The 20,497-nt window shown below is 56.9% G+C and overlaps 8 protein-coding genes across 8 annotated transcripts; 5 read left to right on the top strand and 3 right to left on the bottom strand.

The window, feature by feature from the left end:
* Nucleotides 1-2,224: 2,224 nt before the first annotated feature.
* On the top strand, nucleotides 2,225-2,831 carry PSEUBRA_003064 (uncharacterized protein; the record flags this gene model as incomplete). Its single annotated transcript, XM_059464960.1, has 2 exons — nucleotides 2,225-2,240; nucleotides 2,338-2,831. 2 exons carry the CDS (start codon nucleotides 2,225-2,227, stop codon nucleotides 2,829-2,831), a joined length of 510 nt encoding a protein of 169 aa, XP_059321347.1.
* A 137-nt stretch (nucleotides 2,832-2,968) lies between these two features.
* On the bottom strand, nucleotides 2,969-5,404 carry PSEUBRA_003063 (uncharacterized protein; the record flags this gene model as incomplete). The annotated part of the gene is made up of 1 exon (XM_016437428.2): nucleotides 2,969-5,404. The coding sequence occupies one exon, from the start codon at nucleotides 5,402-5,404 to the stop codon at nucleotides 2,969-2,971; it is 2,436 nt and encodes an 811-aa protein (XP_016292924.2).
* An 827-nt stretch (nucleotides 5,405-6,231) lies between these two features.
* Nucleotides 6,232-11,439, top strand: PSEUBRA_003062 (Helicase, C-terminal; the record flags this gene model as incomplete). Its single annotated transcript, XM_016437446.2, has 1 exon — nucleotides 6,232-11,439. One exon carries the CDS (start codon nucleotides 6,232-6,234, stop codon nucleotides 11,437-11,439), a length of 5,208 nt encoding a protein of 1,735 aa, XP_016292923.2.
* A 101-nt stretch (nucleotides 11,440-11,540) lies between these two features.
* On the bottom strand, nucleotides 11,541-12,333 carry PSEUBRA_003061 (Acyl-CoA N-acyltransferase; the record flags this gene model as incomplete). Its single annotated transcript, XM_016437415.1, has 2 exons — nucleotides 11,541-11,652; nucleotides 11,738-12,333. The coding sequence occupies 2 exons, from the start codon at nucleotides 12,331-12,333 to the stop codon at nucleotides 11,541-11,543; spliced, it is 708 nt and encodes a 235-aa protein (XP_016292922.1).
* Nucleotides 12,334-12,556: 223 nt separating this feature from the next.
* Nucleotides 12,557-14,101, top strand: PSEUBRA_003060 (putative fluoride ion transporter CrcB; the record flags this gene model as incomplete). Its single annotated transcript, XM_016437451.2, has 1 exon — nucleotides 12,557-14,101. The coding sequence occupies one exon, from the start codon at nucleotides 12,557-12,559 to the stop codon at nucleotides 14,099-14,101; it is 1,545 nt and encodes a 514-aa protein (XP_016292921.2).
* Nucleotides 14,102-14,188: 87 nt separating this feature from the next.
* Nucleotides 14,189-15,607, bottom strand: PSEUBRA_003059 (Oxidoreductase, N-terminal; the record flags this gene model as incomplete). The annotated part of the gene is made up of 1 exon (XM_016437408.1): nucleotides 14,189-15,607. The coding sequence occupies one exon, from the start codon at nucleotides 15,605-15,607 to the stop codon at nucleotides 14,189-14,191; it is 1,419 nt and encodes a 472-aa protein (XP_016292920.1).
* Nucleotides 15,608-16,709: 1,102 nt separating this feature from the next.
* PSEUBRA_003058 (uncharacterized protein) lies at nucleotides 16,710-17,255 on the top strand (the record flags this gene model as incomplete). The annotated part of the gene is made up of 1 exon (XM_016437438.1): nucleotides 16,710-17,255. One exon carries the CDS (start codon nucleotides 16,710-16,712, stop codon nucleotides 17,253-17,255), a length of 546 nt encoding a protein of 181 aa, XP_016292919.1.
* A 961-nt stretch (nucleotides 17,256-18,216) lies between these two features.
* PSEUBRA_003057 (Thiolase, N-terminal) lies at nucleotides 18,217-19,569 on the top strand (the record flags this gene model as incomplete). The annotated part of the gene is made up of 1 exon (XM_016437440.1): nucleotides 18,217-19,569. The coding sequence occupies one exon, from the start codon at nucleotides 18,217-18,219 to the stop codon at nucleotides 19,567-19,569; it is 1,353 nt and encodes a 450-aa protein (XP_016292918.1).
* Nucleotides 19,570-20,497: the final 928 nt, after the last annotated feature.

The following is a 20,497-nucleotide window of genomic DNA, read 5'->3' as shown; positions in this document are numbered from 1 at the left end:
CGCGACTTTCAACACGATGCCTCCCCATCACAAGAGTGGGTATGGTGCTCCCCATCACAAGAGTGGGCATGGTGCTCACCAGGCATTGTTGATCAGCTCGTGCCTTTCCATATTGACGCAAGCGTTTGCTCTTTTTGATTCCGTCCTTTAGCCCACTCTCGATCTCGCGAGCAAGCAGTCGTTCATGCCGATAATCCTCGTAGATCGACTTTCAATCGCGTCAAATCGGACAAGCCCAAAGACGTGGAGCGCTCTCTGTTGAAGGCAGCTCGAAATGCGAAACTCGAAGGACATCAGTATGGAGCCGTCCTGTGCGCGCCCGAGACACACTCCTTGAAGCATCATCACCATGAGGACGCATCGAGCAAGTCACGCGACCAGGATTCTGCGAGCTTCTCTGCCTCGACTGCCAAAAGTATCGATGCTCCCTCATCTCGGCCCACACCTGTCACTCGCAGACTCGATTTGACTTCGCCCATGGCTTTCCTTTCGCATCATTCCTCGACCGCTAGTCAAAAGCGCATGTCATTCCTTGGTCAGCTCCAGGTTCGAGGGGAACACACAAAAGACGTCGTCGTCATCTTCTCTCACTCCACATCTGCTCATCTCGTCATCAAGAAAGGCGCCAACATTTACGACTTGGACTCGTTCCATCGTCGATGCAAGGACGGAGCGTTCTACTTATTTCGAAAAGTTGTGCGCGCCAAAAAGGATGGCGAGGATGCGCTTGCTTTCGATGATCGCTCATCGATCATTCCATTTCCTGCTAATTTTGGCCTCACCCTTGACCAGCTCAGTGAATACAATCGCCGCCGGGACCTTCAGATCTACCCTCAGCTCAAGGAGGACGATGAGATGATCAGCTTCTTCGCCAGTCAATTCGACAAGTTGAAAAGGCAGGGCAGCTCCCAGGCCGTCAGCAAGCATCATTCCTGGGAGATGTAGCTCTTTTCGGCGCTCAAAGCTCGATAAGCTCATCCGAAAGAATGCTGATACTAGTCTCAAACCAGAAATGACAGTCTGCCTGCCATCATTCTGCTTCCGTTTTCATGGACATCAGAGAGACGAATGCGATGGAAAGTGTGATGAGAGCTACAGTGCTCTGTCTTTGCATGTTGTGGATGTCATTCATCTTTGCGACGACAGGTGACTACGCAAAAGGATGACATAAGCTCAAGCTCTTTCTTATCATTCGTCTCATGCGGCATGAGCCAATTCCTTCGTGCGCCACCGGAACGTTCCGCGACACAATCTTCTGCAGACCTTACGAACCTTGAAAACTGCGCAGCCGTAATGAAATGAAAGAATCTCTCAGACGGTGGGACCATTCGGCGCAGGGCTGGAGATCTGGCAACAAGGACAGATTGTGGCTCTTCACGTGCTCAGCTGCTTGAGATGCGGATTCTGCATCCACGACATGTTGCGCAGCTTCTGTCCCGATGACGGCCTGTGCTCCTGATGAGAAGGGCATATACAGTATGGCTCTTTCAACAGGGGACTCGATCTGAACATGAATCTGCAGTTGCGGATCGAAGAAATCAGGCAGAAGCTGTTGGACGGCGAGGCTGGCGTCATGGTGACGAAGAAGGTCTGAGAGGGGCTGACGGTTACTCAGGATCAGCTTACGCCACCAGCAAACAGGTTGCAAAGTGCTCGCCCGAAACAAAGTTCGTTTCAGTGTCATGTGATCGTGCGCGCCGGAAGAATTGGTCGTGTCGAGTGCCGGTCATCATGGCGACACTTCATAGCACGTCTTGCTGTAATTGTGGCGCTCACGTGTTGCCCCACCCGCCTCACGTGTGAGGATCCAGCCAGCTATTCACTGCGCGGTGGAGCTGCAGCAGCTCGTGCTGCACGTTCTCCTAAGCAAACCTTGAGTTATGCGCAGCTAAAAATTTGAGACGGGCCTGTCGTTCAGTCGGTGGGTACGACTGGGACGAGCGGTAGAACTCGATCACAAGAGGGGCGGCGCATCATAAGCTCAGTCGTTTCAGCCGCGCAGAAAAGATTCAGCACAGATGGCTTGCTGCGCCGAGTCTCCCCGGACGACGGTATCTACTGTTTGTGGAAAGCGTATATAAAGCTGTTCTACGAATGAGGTCCTTCTCTCCGACCACCACGACCTCTTTCCCACCTCTCGCACACCCCCCCTCTCCGCTCAAGCCAGTCTGAGCCACCACATACAGCTTTTTCTTCTGTCCATCACGCACATTTAATCGCCATCATGATCTCCGACGAAGGTAAGGAAAGCAGATTGATCCTGGCGATGATTCTTAGACTTGTTCGGCTTTCTAGCGCGACGCTGACCAACATTTTTCCGCTATCCTACCCTGACAGAAACGAGTCAGTCTTCGACTTCCAGCAATACTTTTTCGGATGCTTCTTTGGAAGAGGGACCGTTCAACCCTGACGAGCTCATCTGGTTCTGCCCTGTGGGAATCCGGGCCCTCAATGAAGACGGCACGTTCGGGGTGCGGGGGAACTTGATTGCAGAAGTCTACTACCATCCCCCCGATGGCGTCCCAGAGATCATGGTCAAATTTGCCGAGGATTACTGTGTTCCTCTGACGATCAGAGAAGGGGCCAGCATCTACGAGCACTGGGACCTGCTTACCCAGATCGACGTCGGCGGCGTATACAAATTCAAGGCGGTGCTTTTCGACCGGGTATGGGCAAATACTGTCAGAGGAGACCTGGTCTTTGACCAATGGTCGAGCTTCGAACGCATGGACATGGACTTTTGGGATGTGAATGATTTCAACGCAAACTTGGACACTGATGTGCCAGGCTTCAGCCCTTTGGGAAGCGTGGTCGACGTCAATTGTTACTAGCGGGCCGCTTCTCGCGCCACGGTGCCACACGCAGACGAGACTGAAATGCAGCTTTCCATATCTTCATGAGAGTCATCAAGATGTCGTGAAAGTGTCGTGGGGGTGGGAACATGGGACGCGTAGACATCAGCGTAGGCTTACGCTGCAGAGATGGCCTGAGTAATGACGGCAGACTTCTTCTTCTTGAGGATGTGCTTCTTGGGTGATGCCGCAGTGTCGTTGATCAGGGCCGGCGCTGGCATCAAAGCGGGCGCCGCACTCTGTCCGGTCGAAGCAAGCAATGACGCTGCCATGGATGGCGCTCCTGCGCCTGGCTTCTCTCCGATCGGCCCGTCGAGCGGATAGTCCCACGGACGCGGCACCAGCGCCATGGGCATGAACCAAGTCCCAGCGATGCACACGCCATATCCTTGATCCTGCGCCTGAATCGCCTTGTACTCGACCTCCATGTAGGTGGAGATGTACTTGATGAAGGGAAGCAACTCGGGCACGCCTCCGCCCACAGCCATGGTCTGGAGGAAGGAGAGGAAGGCACCCGAGACCGAATGCGCTGTGCCGAGGTAGGCCATCGAGGCTTTCGGGAGGGTGATCTCGAAGCCCCACCAGTGCACAAAGATGGCCATGCGGTCGAGAGGCGGGTGGATGTTCTCCATGTCTTGTGTGGCGCGGATGGCGGCTCCCGAAACGTCGGCCAGCATGTCGAAGGCACCCGAGCTTTGCGCGGCGGTGCCGACGGGGTCCATAAGCAGCTGCAGCGGTGTCGATCCCATTAACCGCGGTGCGTCCTGGAGCGATGGCAGATTGGCGACGGACATGCTTTTGAGCATGGGTGGTCGGGCGCTGGACGACTGCGCTTTCGCGGTCACCGGGCTAGCTTCAGCTGGAGTGGCGGCAGAGCGCGCGCCCAGGATGGCACCGACCCCAACGATGGCGGCCCCCGCGCCAGATGCGATTGCAGCTACGTTGAAGCCGCCGCCAGTCTGGGTGGCAGCGGCACCATCCTTGATCACCGAAGCTGCTTCGAGATGCTGCGCGTGTCGTTGATGCGCCTCCTGCTCGCCGCAGTCGAGACAGACGACTTTGAGTGGTCGAGGCCCGGCCAAAGCTGGTCCTGCCTTTGTTGCTGTGGCTGTCGCGGCGACAGGCTGTGCTGCCGGCTGCGAAGCAACATCATCCTCGGCGGTGGGAGGAAGCGATGAAGTTCGAGCACTGACCAGGGCCTTCTGCGGCGAGGTTGTAGCGTCTGCTTGCAATGTGATCCTTCGGAGCGCCTCCTCTGCGGCACTCTTCGCCTTTCGCTCGATCGGTGGTCGTGCTGGTGTGGATGCGTCGAGCGCCTCTGCTGTTGCGCCTGATCTTTTGCGGATATCGCTGTCGTCCTTAGGACCGTCCAGAACCGAATCAGGCAGCTGGGCCGTGAGGATCCGCTCTTGTCCATGTTCACCGGCGGTGCCGATCTTGGCATCTGGAACGGTTGAAGCCTGACCCGCACGCATCATATTAGCTGGCACGGGCATAGCTCGAAGTTCGCTGATGATGTTGTTGGCTTTCTTGGCGTCCAACAATGCTGACTTGAGCCCGTTGAGCTCCGACTTCTTCACCACAGGAACCGGCTTCGCACGCGCAACCTTCTTCTTCCCCGCCTTCCCGGGTGACCCGATGCCAGGCGTGTCGCCTTCTGGTGCGGATCGCTGACGTGGCATTTCGGGACTCAGACCCATGCCGGCGTTGATGACCTGTTCCAGGGTCCTGGCGTGGCGTGCGGCTGTGGCTTGCGTCTTTGTCACTTTGACTTTGGCCACTTTGCCTTTGGAGGCTGCGCCAGCGGGACGAATGCCCTTCCGGTCCCATCGGAACAGCCGTCGTTTTGCGGCTGCTGGTCCGGGCAACGCAGCGGCGGTCTCGATCCGCTCAACAGCCGATGAGCTTGCGATGCTGTTGTCACTCACTGTCGAATCGACACTCAGCCTGCGTGTGGTTGTGGTGAGATCCGATGTCGAATGCGACTTGAATCCGCGCCATTTGCCCGGCTTCAGATTGCCTTTCGACTTGACTGGGTGGACGTCGTCGCGGTTGCTCTTCGGCCCGGCTGCCTCTTCTGTCCCAGTCGGAGCTGCGAGTGATAGCGCTTGATCTCTGGCTTCAGCCTTCTCCTCTGTAGACGGGCTGAAGCTGACGCGATGAGGCGACATGGCCCTGGCTGCACTGCTAGACGACACATCGGCCGCAGCGGCTAAAGTCGAGCGTTTCGGGCGAAGCGCATTGGTCGGTGCGGGGTGCTCGTCGGCAGTAGGTGGAACCACGGTGACTGCTGTGCTGGAGCTGGCTAGCGAGGCAGAGGTGGAGCTGGTCGGAGACTCCGCATCTTGCTTTGGCAGATCGACACTTTTCTTGCGGGGCGAGGAGAAAGGCAGGCGCAGCGCGTTCAAGCTGAATCGGTTCTTCCCACGACCATTCCCTTCCATCCGGTCGGCGGCTGATTTGGAAGGTGCTGAAGGCGCGGATGTTCTGGATGGCTCTGATGGCACCGGCACCTCCGCTGTGATGATGGGCTGCGCCGTCGGACCGGCCATGGTAAAAGTGACGCGAAGCTGAGAAGCAGGAGTCGGGGCAACCGACACAGGTACTGCTGATGACGCTGTGACAGAACAGAGGGTGGCCGGCTCGTTCCGCTTGAAACAACGAGGGCTCACCTGGTCGAGTGTGTCGGATGCGCCTGTGATGGCTGTCGCTCGAGTAAGTGACGGATCTAGGTGGTTGATAAAGAGTCAAGATGTGTTGTGGACGCTCGAAAGTGACTTTTGAGCTCAGGAGTCAATTGGCTCGGATCCACTCTTCTGACCACAAAACAGAGCTCGTGAGGCTCTTGATGCTGTCCGCCCTGCATGACCCTACGCTGCTGCTGCTGCACGCAAGGTAGATCTCTGCTCGTGCATGAACCAGAGCTCGCCAAAAAACAACACAAACCCTCAGCGGTGTTGGTCTCTCGCTTCAGCCCCTGAGACGTGTCTTCAAAAATGAGAAAAGTGTTGATCAAGAGCGTCTAACATTTTAGAAAATACTCGCCTCCACAATTTCACCGTGAATTTCGACGCCCGACTCTGGCGAAGCTGTGGACCCTGCTTTCCCACTCACCTCAGAAGCCGCCTACTGCTGCCGGGATCTTTCGCCGAAGATGTGACAGCTTGAGAAGAACTCAGCTTCGCTTCGCTTTGCCACGATATGCTTCTCATGAGCAGATCACGCACCCACCAGCCTCGAGCTGAGCAGTGATCTCTCAGTCAGTCCGTCCGTCGCCACCATCATGCAGTTGAGGCTAGCGAGCGAATTATTCCTTTCCGATCGCACATCAGGCTAAGACGATCGTGATCCTCTTCCATCGCCACCGCTGCCGCTCAAGATGCCTCGACTCACTGCAAGCCCAGCAAGGTCGAGCGCGATCAGCGCATCTCCAGGGAAAGCTTCGGAGAACGCGTCGGTCTGGCCTGTACAGCTTCGAGATAGAGGCGTCAGTCGATCGTCACTCGCAGCCAGCTCGCTTGTCGGTCGCAAGAAGCTTTCCTACGTTCCCATTCGGCAGCTTGACTTTGAGGACGTCTCGTACTTCATCGATTTCGCCTTTCTTGCCGACGAACACAGTCGATCACATGGCAACGGCATTCACTCGACCTCAGAGGATGCCGAATCCGGTGTATACAGCAAGCGAAAGCGATCAGCTTCCGATCCGGATCAGCTGGGCGGACCATCTACCTTCAAACGAAAAGGCAAAGAGGTACCAGCGGATCGCGACTTTCGAGATCGCTCAGCGTTCATCGACACTTGCTGCGTCTTTCGCATCAGGGCGCGCGAAGCGAGCGACACGGACGTCGTTCTCGCAATCAAGCAAACGCTTGACGATACCACTTCACAAAAACGAGATTCCACCACCGACCTCAGTTTCTCCGTCTCTACCACCTCATCAGCACGCCCTCACGACAGCATCATAACACACACTATTCATCTGCGCGATCGCAGTACAGATAGACTGGTCGCTGACTTGCCTGTACTGAGCAGCACGGGCATTAGCGAGGGCGAGGCTGCAGAAGCTGGCAAACTCACCAACGGAGAATGGCTTGCTTCCCTGTCCAACTTGTTGGCAATGCAAGGGGACGATCTGCGTGCCTCTTTTGCTTTGCAAGTGCTGTCGCCTCCATCCGACTTTCCTTCTGATCGAGTCACCGCTGGGACACTCTTCCTTAAGATTTCCATACAAGTCGAGGTGGCCATCTCGACAAATGCCGGCGGAACATTGGCCCGCGACAGAATGCTGGACATGGCTGCCCTCGTCCACTTTGCCGACGAGCATCCCGATCCTGTCACACGGACAGAAGATATTGATGCCAGCTTCGTCTATCAGAACCTCCGTCCGGCATCGCTCAAAGCACCGGGCGCTATTCAGCACCCTGACCTTGAGCCAACGTTGCTTCCCTTCCAGCAACGCTCCGCTGCGTTCGTACTCGGTCGCGAGGGCAAGGTCATCGACTCAAGCGGAGACCTTAGCGACACCCACGTCATCATCGGTCACGATGGGCCGAGCAGCGTAGGACTGTGGTGGAAGCAAGTCAGCACAGACCTGTACTACAACTGGATCGAGTGTCGCTTCGTTCGGGATCCCAGCCTCACTCTGCGCAGCAACTTCAAAGGCGCGATGCTTGCAGAAGAGATGGGTCTCGGAAAGACGGTCGAGGCGGTGGCTCTCATCTTGCTCAACCCAGACCCTGATGCCGCTACGCGATCTGGATGGTACGACGAGCGCAACGAGATTGACGTGGTGCCCACCAAGACCACTCTGATCGTCGCGCCTGAAACACTGCGTGCACAGTGGATCGAGGAGATCGGACGTCACGCGCCTGCCCTTGCTGTCTACTCTTATCAAGGCAGAACGAAGGCAGAAAAGGATGTCCCAGATGGACTCACCTGGCAAACATGGGCACAACGCTTCGATGTCATGGTGACCTCGTATAGCACGCTCGGCAGCGAACTCAACACTGCCAAGACTGCGCCGGAGCGCTCTCGACGTCACGAACGAAAGTACGATCGTCCACGGAGCCCACTTGTCAAGCTGCACTTCCATCGAGTCCTGATGGATGAAGTGCAGATGATCGGCAACTCGAATGCTGCAGAGACGGTGGCGATGATCTCGCGCGGGTCCTCCGTCGCCGTGTCGGGCACGCCGGTCAAGAAAATCAATGATCTAAGATCCTGCTTCCGGTTTCTGAGGGTCCCTGGCCACATGGCGAATCCTTCCGAATGGAAGAGCATGATGCATCCACTGCTGGCTCCAGCGCTGGTTCGTGTGCTTCGGACCATTGGCACCCGTCACACCAAGGCACAGGTGGCTGCAGAAATGTCCTTGCCCCTGCAGACTCGTACCGTGGTCCCGATCGACTTCACCTCCATCGAAGCTGCTTTCTATGCAGACCTTTGGAACAAGGCTTTGACGGAGATCGCATACTCACAGGAAGGCGAAGCTCAGACTCCCAACCAGCATCCCGACATTGCCAAAATGCGCCACCACCTTTTACTCCTGCGTCAGGCTTGCACTCATCCAGAGGTCGCTGTGCAGCTGCGCCAAGGTACGGTCGGGTCCAAAAACCTGCGCAGCATCGACGAGGTGCTCGAGCTGATGATCGACTCGACCAAAGCGGAATTACACAGCCGTCGAACGCATTGGTTCGACCGACGCATTCATCGAAACATCCTCACCCTCTACCGCCGCGAGGAGGATCAGCGTATCCTGGCGGCATCACAGCTGAGCGATGTCGAGAAAGAGATCAACCAGGACGTGCTCGTGCTGGAGCAAGAGATCCACGAGGCCGCCAGAGCGGGCCCGCTGTATCGATTCACAGAAGAGGAGTTGGAGCTGGAGCAGAAAGAGACCATGCGCAGAAAGCGGCTAGGACTGGACGATGTCAACGCGCAGCATGGTCAAGATGTCGACGGGGCCTTCGAAGCCTTTGCAGGCGACCTTCAAGCCTACCTTGCCCTCAAAGACAAGCAAAAGACCAGAGCGAGCCACATCACGCAGCTCAAGGCGCAGCTGCGCAACCTGCTCATGAAGCTACATCGGCTGCTTCAGTTCGTTGGCAATCTCTACTTTCAGCGCGGAGAGTACCTCGACGAGCAAGAGAAAGCTGTCGCGGAACAGAACAAGCCAACGACCGCGGCAGTCGCTGCGGATGGCGAATCTGTCAAGGCGGAGACCGACCTAATCCTCATGGACGAGGTAAAAGCCGCAACTGTGCCAGTCGAGACCAGCCTTCCTGACACAAGGGACGAGGCAGTCGCCGACAACAAGGACAACGTCCTATCGCTTCCCGTAAGAGCGACGATGAGCCCGGCACGTCAAGCCCTCAAGGACCAAGAAGATGCTGCGTACGCCAAGGCCGAAAAGGTACGGCAGCGTTTGCTCGTTGAAGCGGGTGAATCTGTTCAATCGGCTGTCGCCAAGCTTCGTCGCGATCAGCTCCCTCTGACCTTGGACGCCGTCCGAGCATCTCATGATCTCTTCGAGGGCGGCGGAGGCATTCTCTCCTCCGAGTCATATGACACGTTGGCTGGCAGCGTCAGGCTGCTCAACCAGCACGCCGAGGTCCTTTTCGCTTGGCGCGAGAACATCATCGCTCGACTGGTGCGAGCCGTTAATCGCGATGTGAGCCTCGAGCGCGAAGACGACGACCAGTATCAGGAGAACCTCGACACGCAAGCAGAAGCCGAAGTGCTTCTCGAGATGTACCGCCCTCTGTTGTCGGAACGCGAGAAGATGCTGAAAGGGAACGTCGCTGTTGGTGCGACCGACAAGCCGCTGCTCTACAAAGAGATCGAGGCGGCGGTACGAGTTGCCCGCCAGAACCAACTCAGAGGCATCGTGCCGGAGGAAGGCACGGACGAGGAACTCCTGCGCGTGCAGCAGCAGCAACTCGAGCAGTTCAAGAAGCTCGATCAGGAGCGAAAGTCCGTTTCCCTCGCCAGCACCTCTGCATCGTTTCAGAGCGAGGCCGAGAATCTCAAGACCATGCGCGACAACACTCTGAGCGCCGAGGAGGGACTGCTCGCTAGACAAGCCTATGTCGAGGCGAGGCGCATCATCAACGAGCAGAACAAGCACCTCGAAAGGCTGCGAAGCGAGGAGAAGCTGCTCATCTCGCCACTCTTCAACGCGCGCAGTCGGTACTTCAAGGAGATCCAGGTGCTCTCCGACACAGTGCGCGATCCTATCTTCATGGACCTGGAGAAGACCATCCGGGCCACTCAGGTAGAGGAAGCGGACTTGGTCACCAAGGTGGACGAGCTTGAAAGGCGGTTGCGATACCTGACTCATTTGCAGATGGTGCAGTCGGCGGATCAAATGGACGAAGCAGCCAGGACATGTCACATCTGCACCGATCCCATTAAGATCGGCATTCTCACCGACAAGTGCGGACATGTTTGCTGCGAGGACTGTTGGAAAGAATGGCAGTCGCAGGGATACCGCACCTGCGTTCTGTGCCAGACACGGGTACTGCCAAGAGAAGTCCATCGCATCGTCTACGATAGTCCTCGGAACTCGACTCGAGATGGACAAGTTGGATCGACTCTTGGCACCTCGGATCCTTCGTTGCCGCAGACCGACAGTACGGATTCCTTGGCACTCCGCTTCCACGACCTCGACGATTCGCTGCGGTCTGCTCTGAATGGAGCAGCCACGCAAGGCCGTTTCGGCTCCAAGATCGACCATGTCACCAAACACGTGCGGCTCATTATCGACCGCACAGGGGAGAAGTCGATCATCTTTTCGTCCTTTTCCAAAGGTTTGGACGTCATTGCTCAGTCTCTTACAGCGAATGGGATCCGCTTCGTGCGCATCACTGGACAGGGCAAGTCGGCCAGCGAGGCTGCTCACCTCTTTCGTAGCAAGACCGACGTCCATGTTATGCTACTCCATTCGGAAGCGCAAAGCGCGGGACTCAACCTGATCGCCGCCTCGCACATCCACATCCTCGAGCCGTTGCTCAACACGAGCATCGAGCTCCAGGCCATCGGCCGAGTGCATCGAATCGGTCAGACGAAGGAGACGCATATTTGGTGCTACTACGTCAAGGACACGGTGGAGGAAAGGATTCTTGCCCTGTCGGCGTACAAGGGACAGAGCCTTTACCTCGAGGGACGTCACATGAGTGCAGCAGATGGAGCACATACGCTCGAGGCATCAGCGGCTTCGTCGTCTCCGTCCAGCGCTTCCGCGGCCGAGCTTTCGCGAGAAGATGCCAAGAACTGGTCGGCGTTCGGCCAGGGCATCACTGGAGGCGCTCGAGGTACGATGCGAACCGATGCGACGAGCAACAGCGCCGAGCTGCTCGCTTGCTACTTTGCTCGATACTTGCCGCAAAATGGTCGTAGACCAGTCGTTGGTACGCGAAAAGTTGTCGACAATCTAAACAGCGGAGGCGGCACGGAGACAGACGTACAGATGGCCGAGCCGACTGCCCCAACTACCAATGGCACGACGGCTGCGGAAGAGGAGAACGAGCTGACGAAACTTCGGAGGGCAAGAATAGCTGCGCTGGAGCAAAGGCAGGCTGGTCACTAGTCGTTGTGGTCCTCGACCCGACCCCCATGGCACCTTGTCTGTACTTGTCCTGTATCCTTTCATCAGGCAGCAAAGAGCACATCATCGATCGTGTTGCGCGGCTATTGCGAGATCGACTTCGAGAAGAGGTAGCCGAACCAGGGTAGGCCAGGCCCATGCTTGTCTTTGACGTCGAAAGGACCAATCGGATTGAAGCCTAGCTTTTGATAGTATCTGCAGATGTAGAGAGAGGGTGGTATTCGCGAGTCAGCATGACGGATATGAGCGGGGGAGACCCTTGTGGTCAAGGCGAACTTACTTTAGCAGCCCGTCATTGTTGCCGCGCCAGCAATCACCGTAGAAGGGCGTCTTATGACGTTTCCTACATTGCTGTTCCGCAAAAGAGATGAGATGTGGGGCAGAACCTTTCGCCAAGTCTCCCTTTCTTCGGTCGGCGATGAGATAATTGAGGTAGAGGAAGTCGCCTGCTTGTCGCAGATCTTTACTCGCCAAGCTTTCGGGTACGTAGTCTGGGAACCTCGTCGACAGGCCTTGTGCTGCGACCCTGACCCACTTGTCATCTTCCGTTCTGACTTCGAAGAGGGTCATGAGCTGCCAAGGACAGTCGTCGTTCGAGTCCGCTTCTTGACGGGCGTTGAGGTCGTAGCTCTTCTGCACGAACTCTGTGAACTGCTTCCTCCTCTCTGGCTTTTGTGAGAACAGCTCCGTGCCCCATTGCGCTTCTGAGCCGATTGAAGCTAGATAAGGTAACGCAGAGTCAAAGGCGTAGAGGATGAAGTCGACATCGCTCTCGTCCGGATCGGCCACATCGAGTTCTGCAAGCGTGCGAGCAGAGCCAGTTGCAGGTTGTGCCGTGCGAAACCGCCCGAGTCCGTCTTTCGTGTAGGTGCACATCGTGATGACAGCACTGCGCTTGGTCCAATGGTGTTGCTATTGTTCGGGTGGGTTGGATCACTCTGGATTGAGATGAAGTGCGAACGAGTCATTCCTTCAAGACTTGAGGAGGACGTCGGCGTCTAGCTCGGCCAACTCTTTTTTTTTGGTGATTTTGTCTTTTGTGATGAGCGTGTTGTTGTTGTGATTTGACTCCTACCCACCATCACCCACATCCTTCACAATGGAGGCGCAGGCGGGACCGTCGCGTCTGCCAGACCCGGCAACGCCGCAACCAAGACGGAGCGCAGATCGGCGATCATTGGCAACACCCACATTGACGCACAAGACATCGATGGTCAGCGCGACCGACACGTTTGCAACCGCGACCGACGGAGATGGATACTACACGGATGCCGCTGGAGATCTCAGCGCCTATCATAGCGATGACGGGCGCAGCCGTTTCGGCAGCGTGCCACATACGATCAATGCACGAGGACTTGATGACAATCGTGGCAGCACTTCGTTGTCGAGATCGTCCTCTAATAGAACAGCTCAGCGACAAGATCAGTCTATATCCGACCCACCATTCCCCCACACGACACCGACAGCCTCAGCTTTTATTCCACCAGCACCGATAGCTGCGTCGCCTCTGACATCCAGCATCGATCGTAGTACTCCACAAGATCCAACCGCTGACGAAGCAGGCGAGCAGATCGAGCCTGGCCATGAGCCACCTAACCCTGCTGTGCATCACCGCCTCGCACGGCATTGCGCTGTTCTCGGATTGCTGGCGTTCTCGGCGATATGGGGCACACTAGCTCGAGAAGGACTCGTCGCACTCAATACGTACGACGGACAGAGCGTCGCGCCTCTCATCTGGGCCCAAGCCGTTGGGTGCCTCATCATGGGTCTCGCCATAGGCGCCAACAGACAAGCCATCGAGGGCCGCTACCCACCGGCCTACATCATGATCACCACAGGCCTCTGCGGCAGCATCACCACCTTCTCCAAATGGATGCTTGACGTCTTTCGCGCTTTCGGTGATCAGCAGCATTACAACCGAGGTGGACTGCACAACGTGATGGATGCAATGTCGCAAACCGCGTTGACCGTCGGCATGGCGCTTGTTAGTATCAGTGCCGGCATCGCGCTGTCCAAGGTGATCAATCTGGAGTTGTTGATACGTGCTTGCTTCGGCAACAAGAAAGGACCTGCATCTGCGCAGGCTCGGGAGGTTGACGAGAAGAAGAGTTTGGTGCATCCCGGCCAGACCCTCGTACTCGACACGTCGGTGTTCCTCCTAGGCCTCGTCTTTTGGATCGCCTCCGCCATCCTCTGCGCCCTCTATCCGCCCTTCCGCCGCGTCACCTTCGGCCTCGTCCTCGCGCCACCTGGCACCATCCTGCGGTGGTACCTCTCTCGGTTCAACTCGCATCCTCTCTCCAAACGCACATCTCTTCCGCTTGGAACGCTCGCCGCCAACCTCTTCGCCACCGCTGTCATCTGCGCGGCCTTCACTGCTTCACGAGCTGGCTCAGCACCGAGGTCGTTCGCCGGAGGTCTGACGGGTTGTGAAGCGCTACAGGGTCTCGAAGATGGCTTCTGCGGCTGTCTGTCGACGGTGAGCACGTTTGCGGTCGAGTTGAGGACGATCAAGCCGCGAAGGAAGGCGGTGAGGTACGCGGTGGTGTCCTGGGTGGCCGGTGTGTTGATTTGTGTCGTGCTGGTCGGTGCACCGTGGTGGTCCGGTGGAATGGACGGTCGCTGTCTGGGTTACACTTCTTAGAACTCAAAGCACCTGCATAGCATACCCAATCTGACACATCACATTCGATCAAATGCAAACATCCTTCCATTTGATCTGTGTGCGTGCCTACGACGAAGGCGAAACCCTCTTTCCCAACCCGGACCGCTCATAGATCGCATCGATGGTCTTCATGACAATGATGCTCTCCTCGTTCTGCATCCACACGGGGACCCTCTTGCTGCTCCTGTCCCTGTCTTCGTTGATCATGTTGATAGGGCTGACCTCGCTAGCCTTTGTTCCTGCCTGCACCGCCTCGACGCCGAGCACGAAGGCTTCGAGCTGCCATCGGTAGGTGGACCACCACACCTCACCTGTGCCTTTGGGCCAGTGACCGTCTTTTGCCGCCCTGCGCATCTGGTCTGTCCCCGCGCTGTCGCCTGGTACGTACGCCTTGTACGTCTTGACCGTCCCTTCGGGGAGGTTGGCGGCGGCAGCAGACTTGCCGCGGTAGGTCACCTTGATCGAATGCCACAATACCGGCATGACAAAGTTTTGCAGCTCCACCGTGCTACCGTCCTTGAAGGTGGCCTTCAACGTCGGGGTGAGCCTGGTCATGTTCGGCACGCGCCAACCGACCACCGGAAGAGTAAACAGGGATCTTGCCAGGGAAGCCTCGATCTTGCAGGGCAGCTTAGCGGGTCTTGCGGTGGGAACGAGAATCGTTGATTCCATGGCCACATCGATCCCTGAGTCGCCCTGCGAGTTCAAATGTCCCTTGGACGTCTTGTTTCTCGGCTCAAAAACGGTGGGTCTAGCCTCGCGCACCTCGATGCCATCCTCCCAGTTTGCGCGCTGCCAAGACCCCGCAGCCGCCCGCATGGTATACAGCACCGCGCTGGTCGGATAGCAACCCATGTCCATCGTCGCACCCCCGGCGAGTGTGTAATCAAACCGGATATCCCCTTCGCCAATCACGCCGGTGGGAGCGAACAAACACGCCTCCACCGCCATCATGGGGTTTTGGGGCGACATAAAGTCGTGCAGCCTAAACGCGAATTCGTGCAGCGCAGGGTGGAAGCGGTAGTGAAACGCTTCGAGCACCAACACGTTTGCTTCTGCCGCAGCGTCGAACATGCGTTTGGTGTCGGCCTCGTTGGACGTGGATGGTTTTTCGAGCAGGACATGCTTGCGGGCGGCGATGCACTTCATCGTCCACTCGTAGTGCAGACCGTTGGGGAGCGGGTTGTAGACCACATCGATGGAGGGATCGTTGATGAGTTCGTCGTAGGTGGAGAAGACGTGTGGGATGGAATGCTTTTTGGCAAAAGCGGTGGCTTTCGACTTGGAGCGTGCGGCGATGGCAGAGACGATGATGTCCGGGTGTGTGCGGGCAGGAGCGATGACAGCAAGAGGAGCGATGTTGGCCGCGCCCAGAATGCCGAGGCGGAGAGGAGGCGTGTCGGTCCGCTTCGGGAGCGTGGGCGGAGAGATCGAGGTGTAGATGCTCGCAAGGCGCGAGTAGAGGTCTTTCACAGCGGTCGCCATCGTGTATAATTCTTCGATGGAGGGATGGGTGGTGGAGTGCAGATGGGGAGATGGAAACGAAGGAGTGGGGTATATATCGAGATGGCGCACGGTCAAGAAGAAGTGCGGGCATAAATTTGGAACGTGAAATCGCACTCGACGTCAACGTGTGCACCAAGATATGGACCCTTAAGCGAGTACGCAGCTATCCGCCGAAGCCTGGTTGCTTCTTCGCTCCCTTTCTTCGTCTTCTACTCAATTTCAAGTGCTCTCTCCCTGTTGAGGCCAGAACGATAGCGAACAGGCTTCGGAGATCAGCGAGAGAGGCAGCGGTGGCACACGGTCAATCTGGAAGAAATTTCGCAGAGTGTGCAGATTTTAGCGTTGAAGCTGTGCATAGCCGAGCACGGATGCGACTCAGCCTTGGTTCGCGTAAAGCAGCTGGCCACGTCGACAGCTGGAGCACGTTCGCGCCCACCCCACACTGCGACGCTGATCGTCGAATACTGCTCTTTAGGATCCTCTGCTTCGGTCGAAATGCTGCAAAGAGGCTGTCCGCTCTTTTGCGCCAGGCTTGGATGTGAGTGCTGGTGAAAGAGCGAATCGTGTCCATCTGCGGAATGTTGGCCTGCTCGAAACGATCGAGGGCAGGCGAGAATGTCTTCATGCATCGTCGATCCTGTTCAGCCGAAGACAATCGCGAGGTCATGAATTGTCTGTCCACCACAGACAGCATCCAAGACCGGTCTTCGGGACCATACAATAGACATTACGTTCATTTGAAGCCGCGGATTGATCACTTGATCGAAGGACGCAGACGGTCTCATCTCGTTGTGTCTCGGCGCATCGCCCCTGATGGTGGGATTAGACGTGGGTGCCTTTCGCGCCATTTGGCATCCAATGATATAGGACAAGCATTGAGAGCAACGAGGTGGGTCGACAAGCACTACTTCTCTTCAGCACAGATGAAGTCGGTGGGGATGAGCGAGCTCATTTTGGTCAAGGTTTACTTATAGAGCAAAGAGAGAAGCCACAGCGCACGAGTCGTCCTCTCAAAGTCGTCCACTCTTCAACGACGATCAGTACCACCTGATCGATCCCCCTCCTCACACTGTAACTCAACATGAAGACGACACTCCTCACAGCTAGCTTTGTATCGCTAGCATCGCTGCTATTCACCTCCCTCACCCAAGTCTCGGCGGGAGCAGTCCCAGTCCCCGACTACACGGTGCACCCCTTGCCTCTCGCTTCGACCTTCTACTGGTTCTCCTCGGTCGAGGTGGGCGTGTGCTACAGCCCTACAGCCCGCGTAGCCAGCATCCCCGGTGCCCTTCACTGCACGCACCAAGAGAAATACGATATCGACAACAACTCGTGGACGCTCCCGCAGACCTGTGTGGCGCTCAAGCCTCTCGGTGGTCCACTGTCGAGTGCGGTCCGGGACTCGTGCAAGAACGCTAAGGGCACATTCAACGTCATCACACCTGCGGGCAGCAATGCGGAGGGCGGCCAGGCGTACGATGCCATTCAGAAAGGAGGCCCTGGAGGTGGTGGTGCGGGAGCAGGTGGTGATGGTGCAAGCACAGACGATTCGAATGACGCTGAGGACAGCGGCAAGAAGAAGGACGGCGGACTGCTGGGCGGGCTCGGAAGCATGTTCGGGATGTAGAGAGCGGGATGACTCGGCCCTCCGTTGAAAGCAATCACCTAGATCTACCTTCTCGTAGCCATGCTTGTCCTGTATCGTTCCCTCACCGTCACTTGTTTGAACGGCTCGATTTCGACCATGTTAGAGTCACGGGTTGATTGATTTGGCCGATTTTTTCCTCCTATCCTAGCTCAGCGTGAAAAGACGCGGTTTGACACAGGTTCGACTGGAAGCGCCGCCTGCTGCCGTTGGTTGCTCCGAAGCAACTTGCATTGCGCTCCTGACCGATTATGAATCGTCCTCAGACAACATCCCACGCATGGCGTTTTATAACAAGTGCGCTAGCTGATTGACACCCTGAAGCATCACGGAACCTCATGAACACAAGAGCTCTGCGAAAGTCAGAATCTCTCACCGGTCACCAAAGCTGCGGCTCTACGCTGCAGCGCTTTCAGCTGCAGGACTACGTAGCTTGGACCGCGCCTTCCCCACATTTCCAGGTCGCCGCCTGCAAGCCAAAGAACACAGTCGATGTTTGTAATACAGCTGATCTGGGGTAATTTCGAAAGCATTCCAGCCAAGAGAGTAGAATTTGTATTCGGGCTCGATTGGCTTTTGAAACGCGTAGTCGGCTGTCCGACCTCGCTCCTTTGGTCTTGGCCGCTGTGAACCCTGATCGTCCGTCCTTGTGCGAGTTTGTAGGCGCGCAAAAGGGTCCTTCCCCTTGGCAGTCCGGCCTCAAGATGAGCCGGCTTTGCCGTGACTTGCTCGCTTGCTCAGCCTCCTTCTCACACGCACTCGCAGCTGAGAACCGTGCTTGATTAGCTCGCTACTTTGCTTCCTTCACAGAGACCCTGGAACAAGACCGACACTAGAGACGCTCCTTAAATATCGTCTGCTCCTTCCACAGTGCTTTGTACTTCTCGCACATCATCCCCTTCGTCCGACCATCCATTCCCAACAACAGTCGATCCTTCTCAAAATGGCCGCTCGCAAAGCTTACATCGTCGGTGTCGGCATGACTGCCTTCACCAAGCCCGGCAACAAGGACTACCCCATCCTTGGTCTCGAAGGTGCGGTCAAGGCCCTCATCGATGCCGGCCTCACCTACGACGACGTCGACTACGCCGCTGCTGGTTACGTCTACGGTGACTCCACCTGCGGACAGCGTGTCCTCTACCAGCTCGGCATGACGGGTATTCCCATCGTCAACGTCAACAACAACTGCTCCACCGGTTCCAGCGCCTTCAACCTCGCTGCCAACGCCGTTCTTGCCGGCCAGGCCGAGTGTGCCCTCGCTGTCGGCTTCGAGAAGATGGCTCCTGGCTCGCTCAGCTCCGCTTTCACCGACCGTGCTGCTCCCATGGAGGGCACCATGTCGCAGCTCTTCGAGATCGAGGGCGACAAGGAGTACGAGACCGAGGACTTTGGTCCCTTTGCTGCTCGTATCTTCGGCGCTGCCGGTCTCGAGTACTGTGAGAAGTACGGTGCCACCTGGGACCACATTGCCGAGATCTCGGCCAAGAACCACCGTCACTCGGAGAAGAACCCTTACGCTCAGTTCCGCGCCACCCCCAGCAAGGAGCAGGTGCTCAAGGCACGCAAGATCACGCGTGAGGTCACCCTCCCCATGTGCTCGCCCACCTCGGACGGTGGTGCCGGTGTCATTGTCGCCTCCGAGGCTTTCGTCAAGAAGCACGGTCTCGAGGACCGAGCTATCGAGCTTGCCGGTATGGGTGTTGCCACCGACTCGATCCGTCTCTACGAGGACCGTTCGCGAATCGAGCTTGCTGGTGCTGACATGTCGCGCCGTGCAGCCCAGATTGCCTACAAGCAGGCCGGCATCCAGGCCAAGGACGTCCAGGTTCTCGAGCTGCACGACTGCTTTGCCCCCAACGAGCTGGTCACCTACCCTGCTCTCGGCCTCTGTGCCGAGGGTGAAGCGCACAAGCTCGTCGAGCAGAAGCTCAACACTTACAACGACTCAGGCAAGGGTTGGGTTGTCAACCCCTCGGGTGGTCTCGAGTCCAAGGGTCACCCTCTCGGCGCGACCGGTCTGGGCATGATCAAGTACATGGTCGACCAGCTCCGTGGCGACGCTGGCGCGCTGCAGGTCAAGAACGTCCAGCACGCCCTCACGCACAACATCGGCCTCGGCGGCAGCTGCGTCGTGACCATCCTCAAGAGGCCCAGCTTCTTCAAGGCCGGCGCTACCAACTCGGCCAAGCGCTTCGGCTACAACGCCGGCGACCAGGTCAAGGCTATTACTGAGGAGGACCTCAACAAGGTCAAGAGCAAGCAGTTCTCCGACTACCTCCCCGCTGACCTCGAGTAATTCAAAAGGGCGGATCGCGGCATAGCATTGCCTGGAATCCTTGCATCGACACTCGTCTCTGTACATATACGTAATGCTTTAATGATGGAATCATCTGCGATTACCTGATCCTCTGCGATGTGTCTGTGATGCATCGGAAGCATCTGCTCTGGGATCTCCCGCTTGATGTGCATCGTCGCGACAGGACAACTCTCAGAAGTGGGTTTGTCTGCTTCTGCTCATGTCGGCTGAGTGCGAAGACAAAAGTCTAATGTCGAATGGGCGCTGACGCCGGGATGGCAGTTGTCACGCCGCGTTTGTTTCTGCATATGAAGCTGCGACATTTGCGTACCACTGCTTCGTGGACCAATCGCTGCTTGGCACGTTCGCTCAATCCGCACCAAAGTGCTCATTTCATCTCTTGGAACCATTGGGACGCGATGGTTCTCAGAGCGTATTACAGAACGTGTCGACGTCTGGTGGGTTCCTCCATTGTCACGAGGCTGAGCAGTCTCGCACGTTTTGCCGTCCGAAGTCAATGGTCCGGCGGGAGAGACGGAAGCCACAGGGGGCTATCTGATCGCATGCATCAATGGAAGTTATGGTTCCAGCACGTTCCACAGGGGCAAGCGTGACATTGATGGTTCAACTCTCTTTGTCCTCTACCATCATCGCCTCTCGACTTCACGGACCGGATTACCTGGAACGTCAACCGCGAGCATCTTCATCTCGCTACGGCTTACCCCTGGAACGTTGCGCAATCGGTCCTTTTGTCCGATTGTTCCATATGATTCAAACCAAAGGCTCGTGATCGGTCCTCCATCGATTGCACTTGCGAGCGGTCAGTCTCGTGCGGCCGTCGCTGCACGACCTTAGGCTTTGGAAACGACGGGACGAACCGGCGCCGAGATTGCACCTTGTGTGCATGGCCCGAGAGAACGCCAAATTC

Source organism: Kalmanozyma brasiliensis (assembly GCF_000497045.1).
Source record: "Kalmanozyma brasiliensis GHG001 unplaced genomic scaffold PSEUBRA_SCAF2, whole genome shotgun sequence".
NCBI classification, from domain to species: Eukaryota; Fungi; Basidiomycota; class Ustilaginomycetes; order Ustilaginales; genus Kalmanozyma; species Kalmanozyma brasiliensis.
Note: the sequence above shows the minus strand (reverse complement) of the source record. Positions and strands in the feature narration are given on the sequence as shown.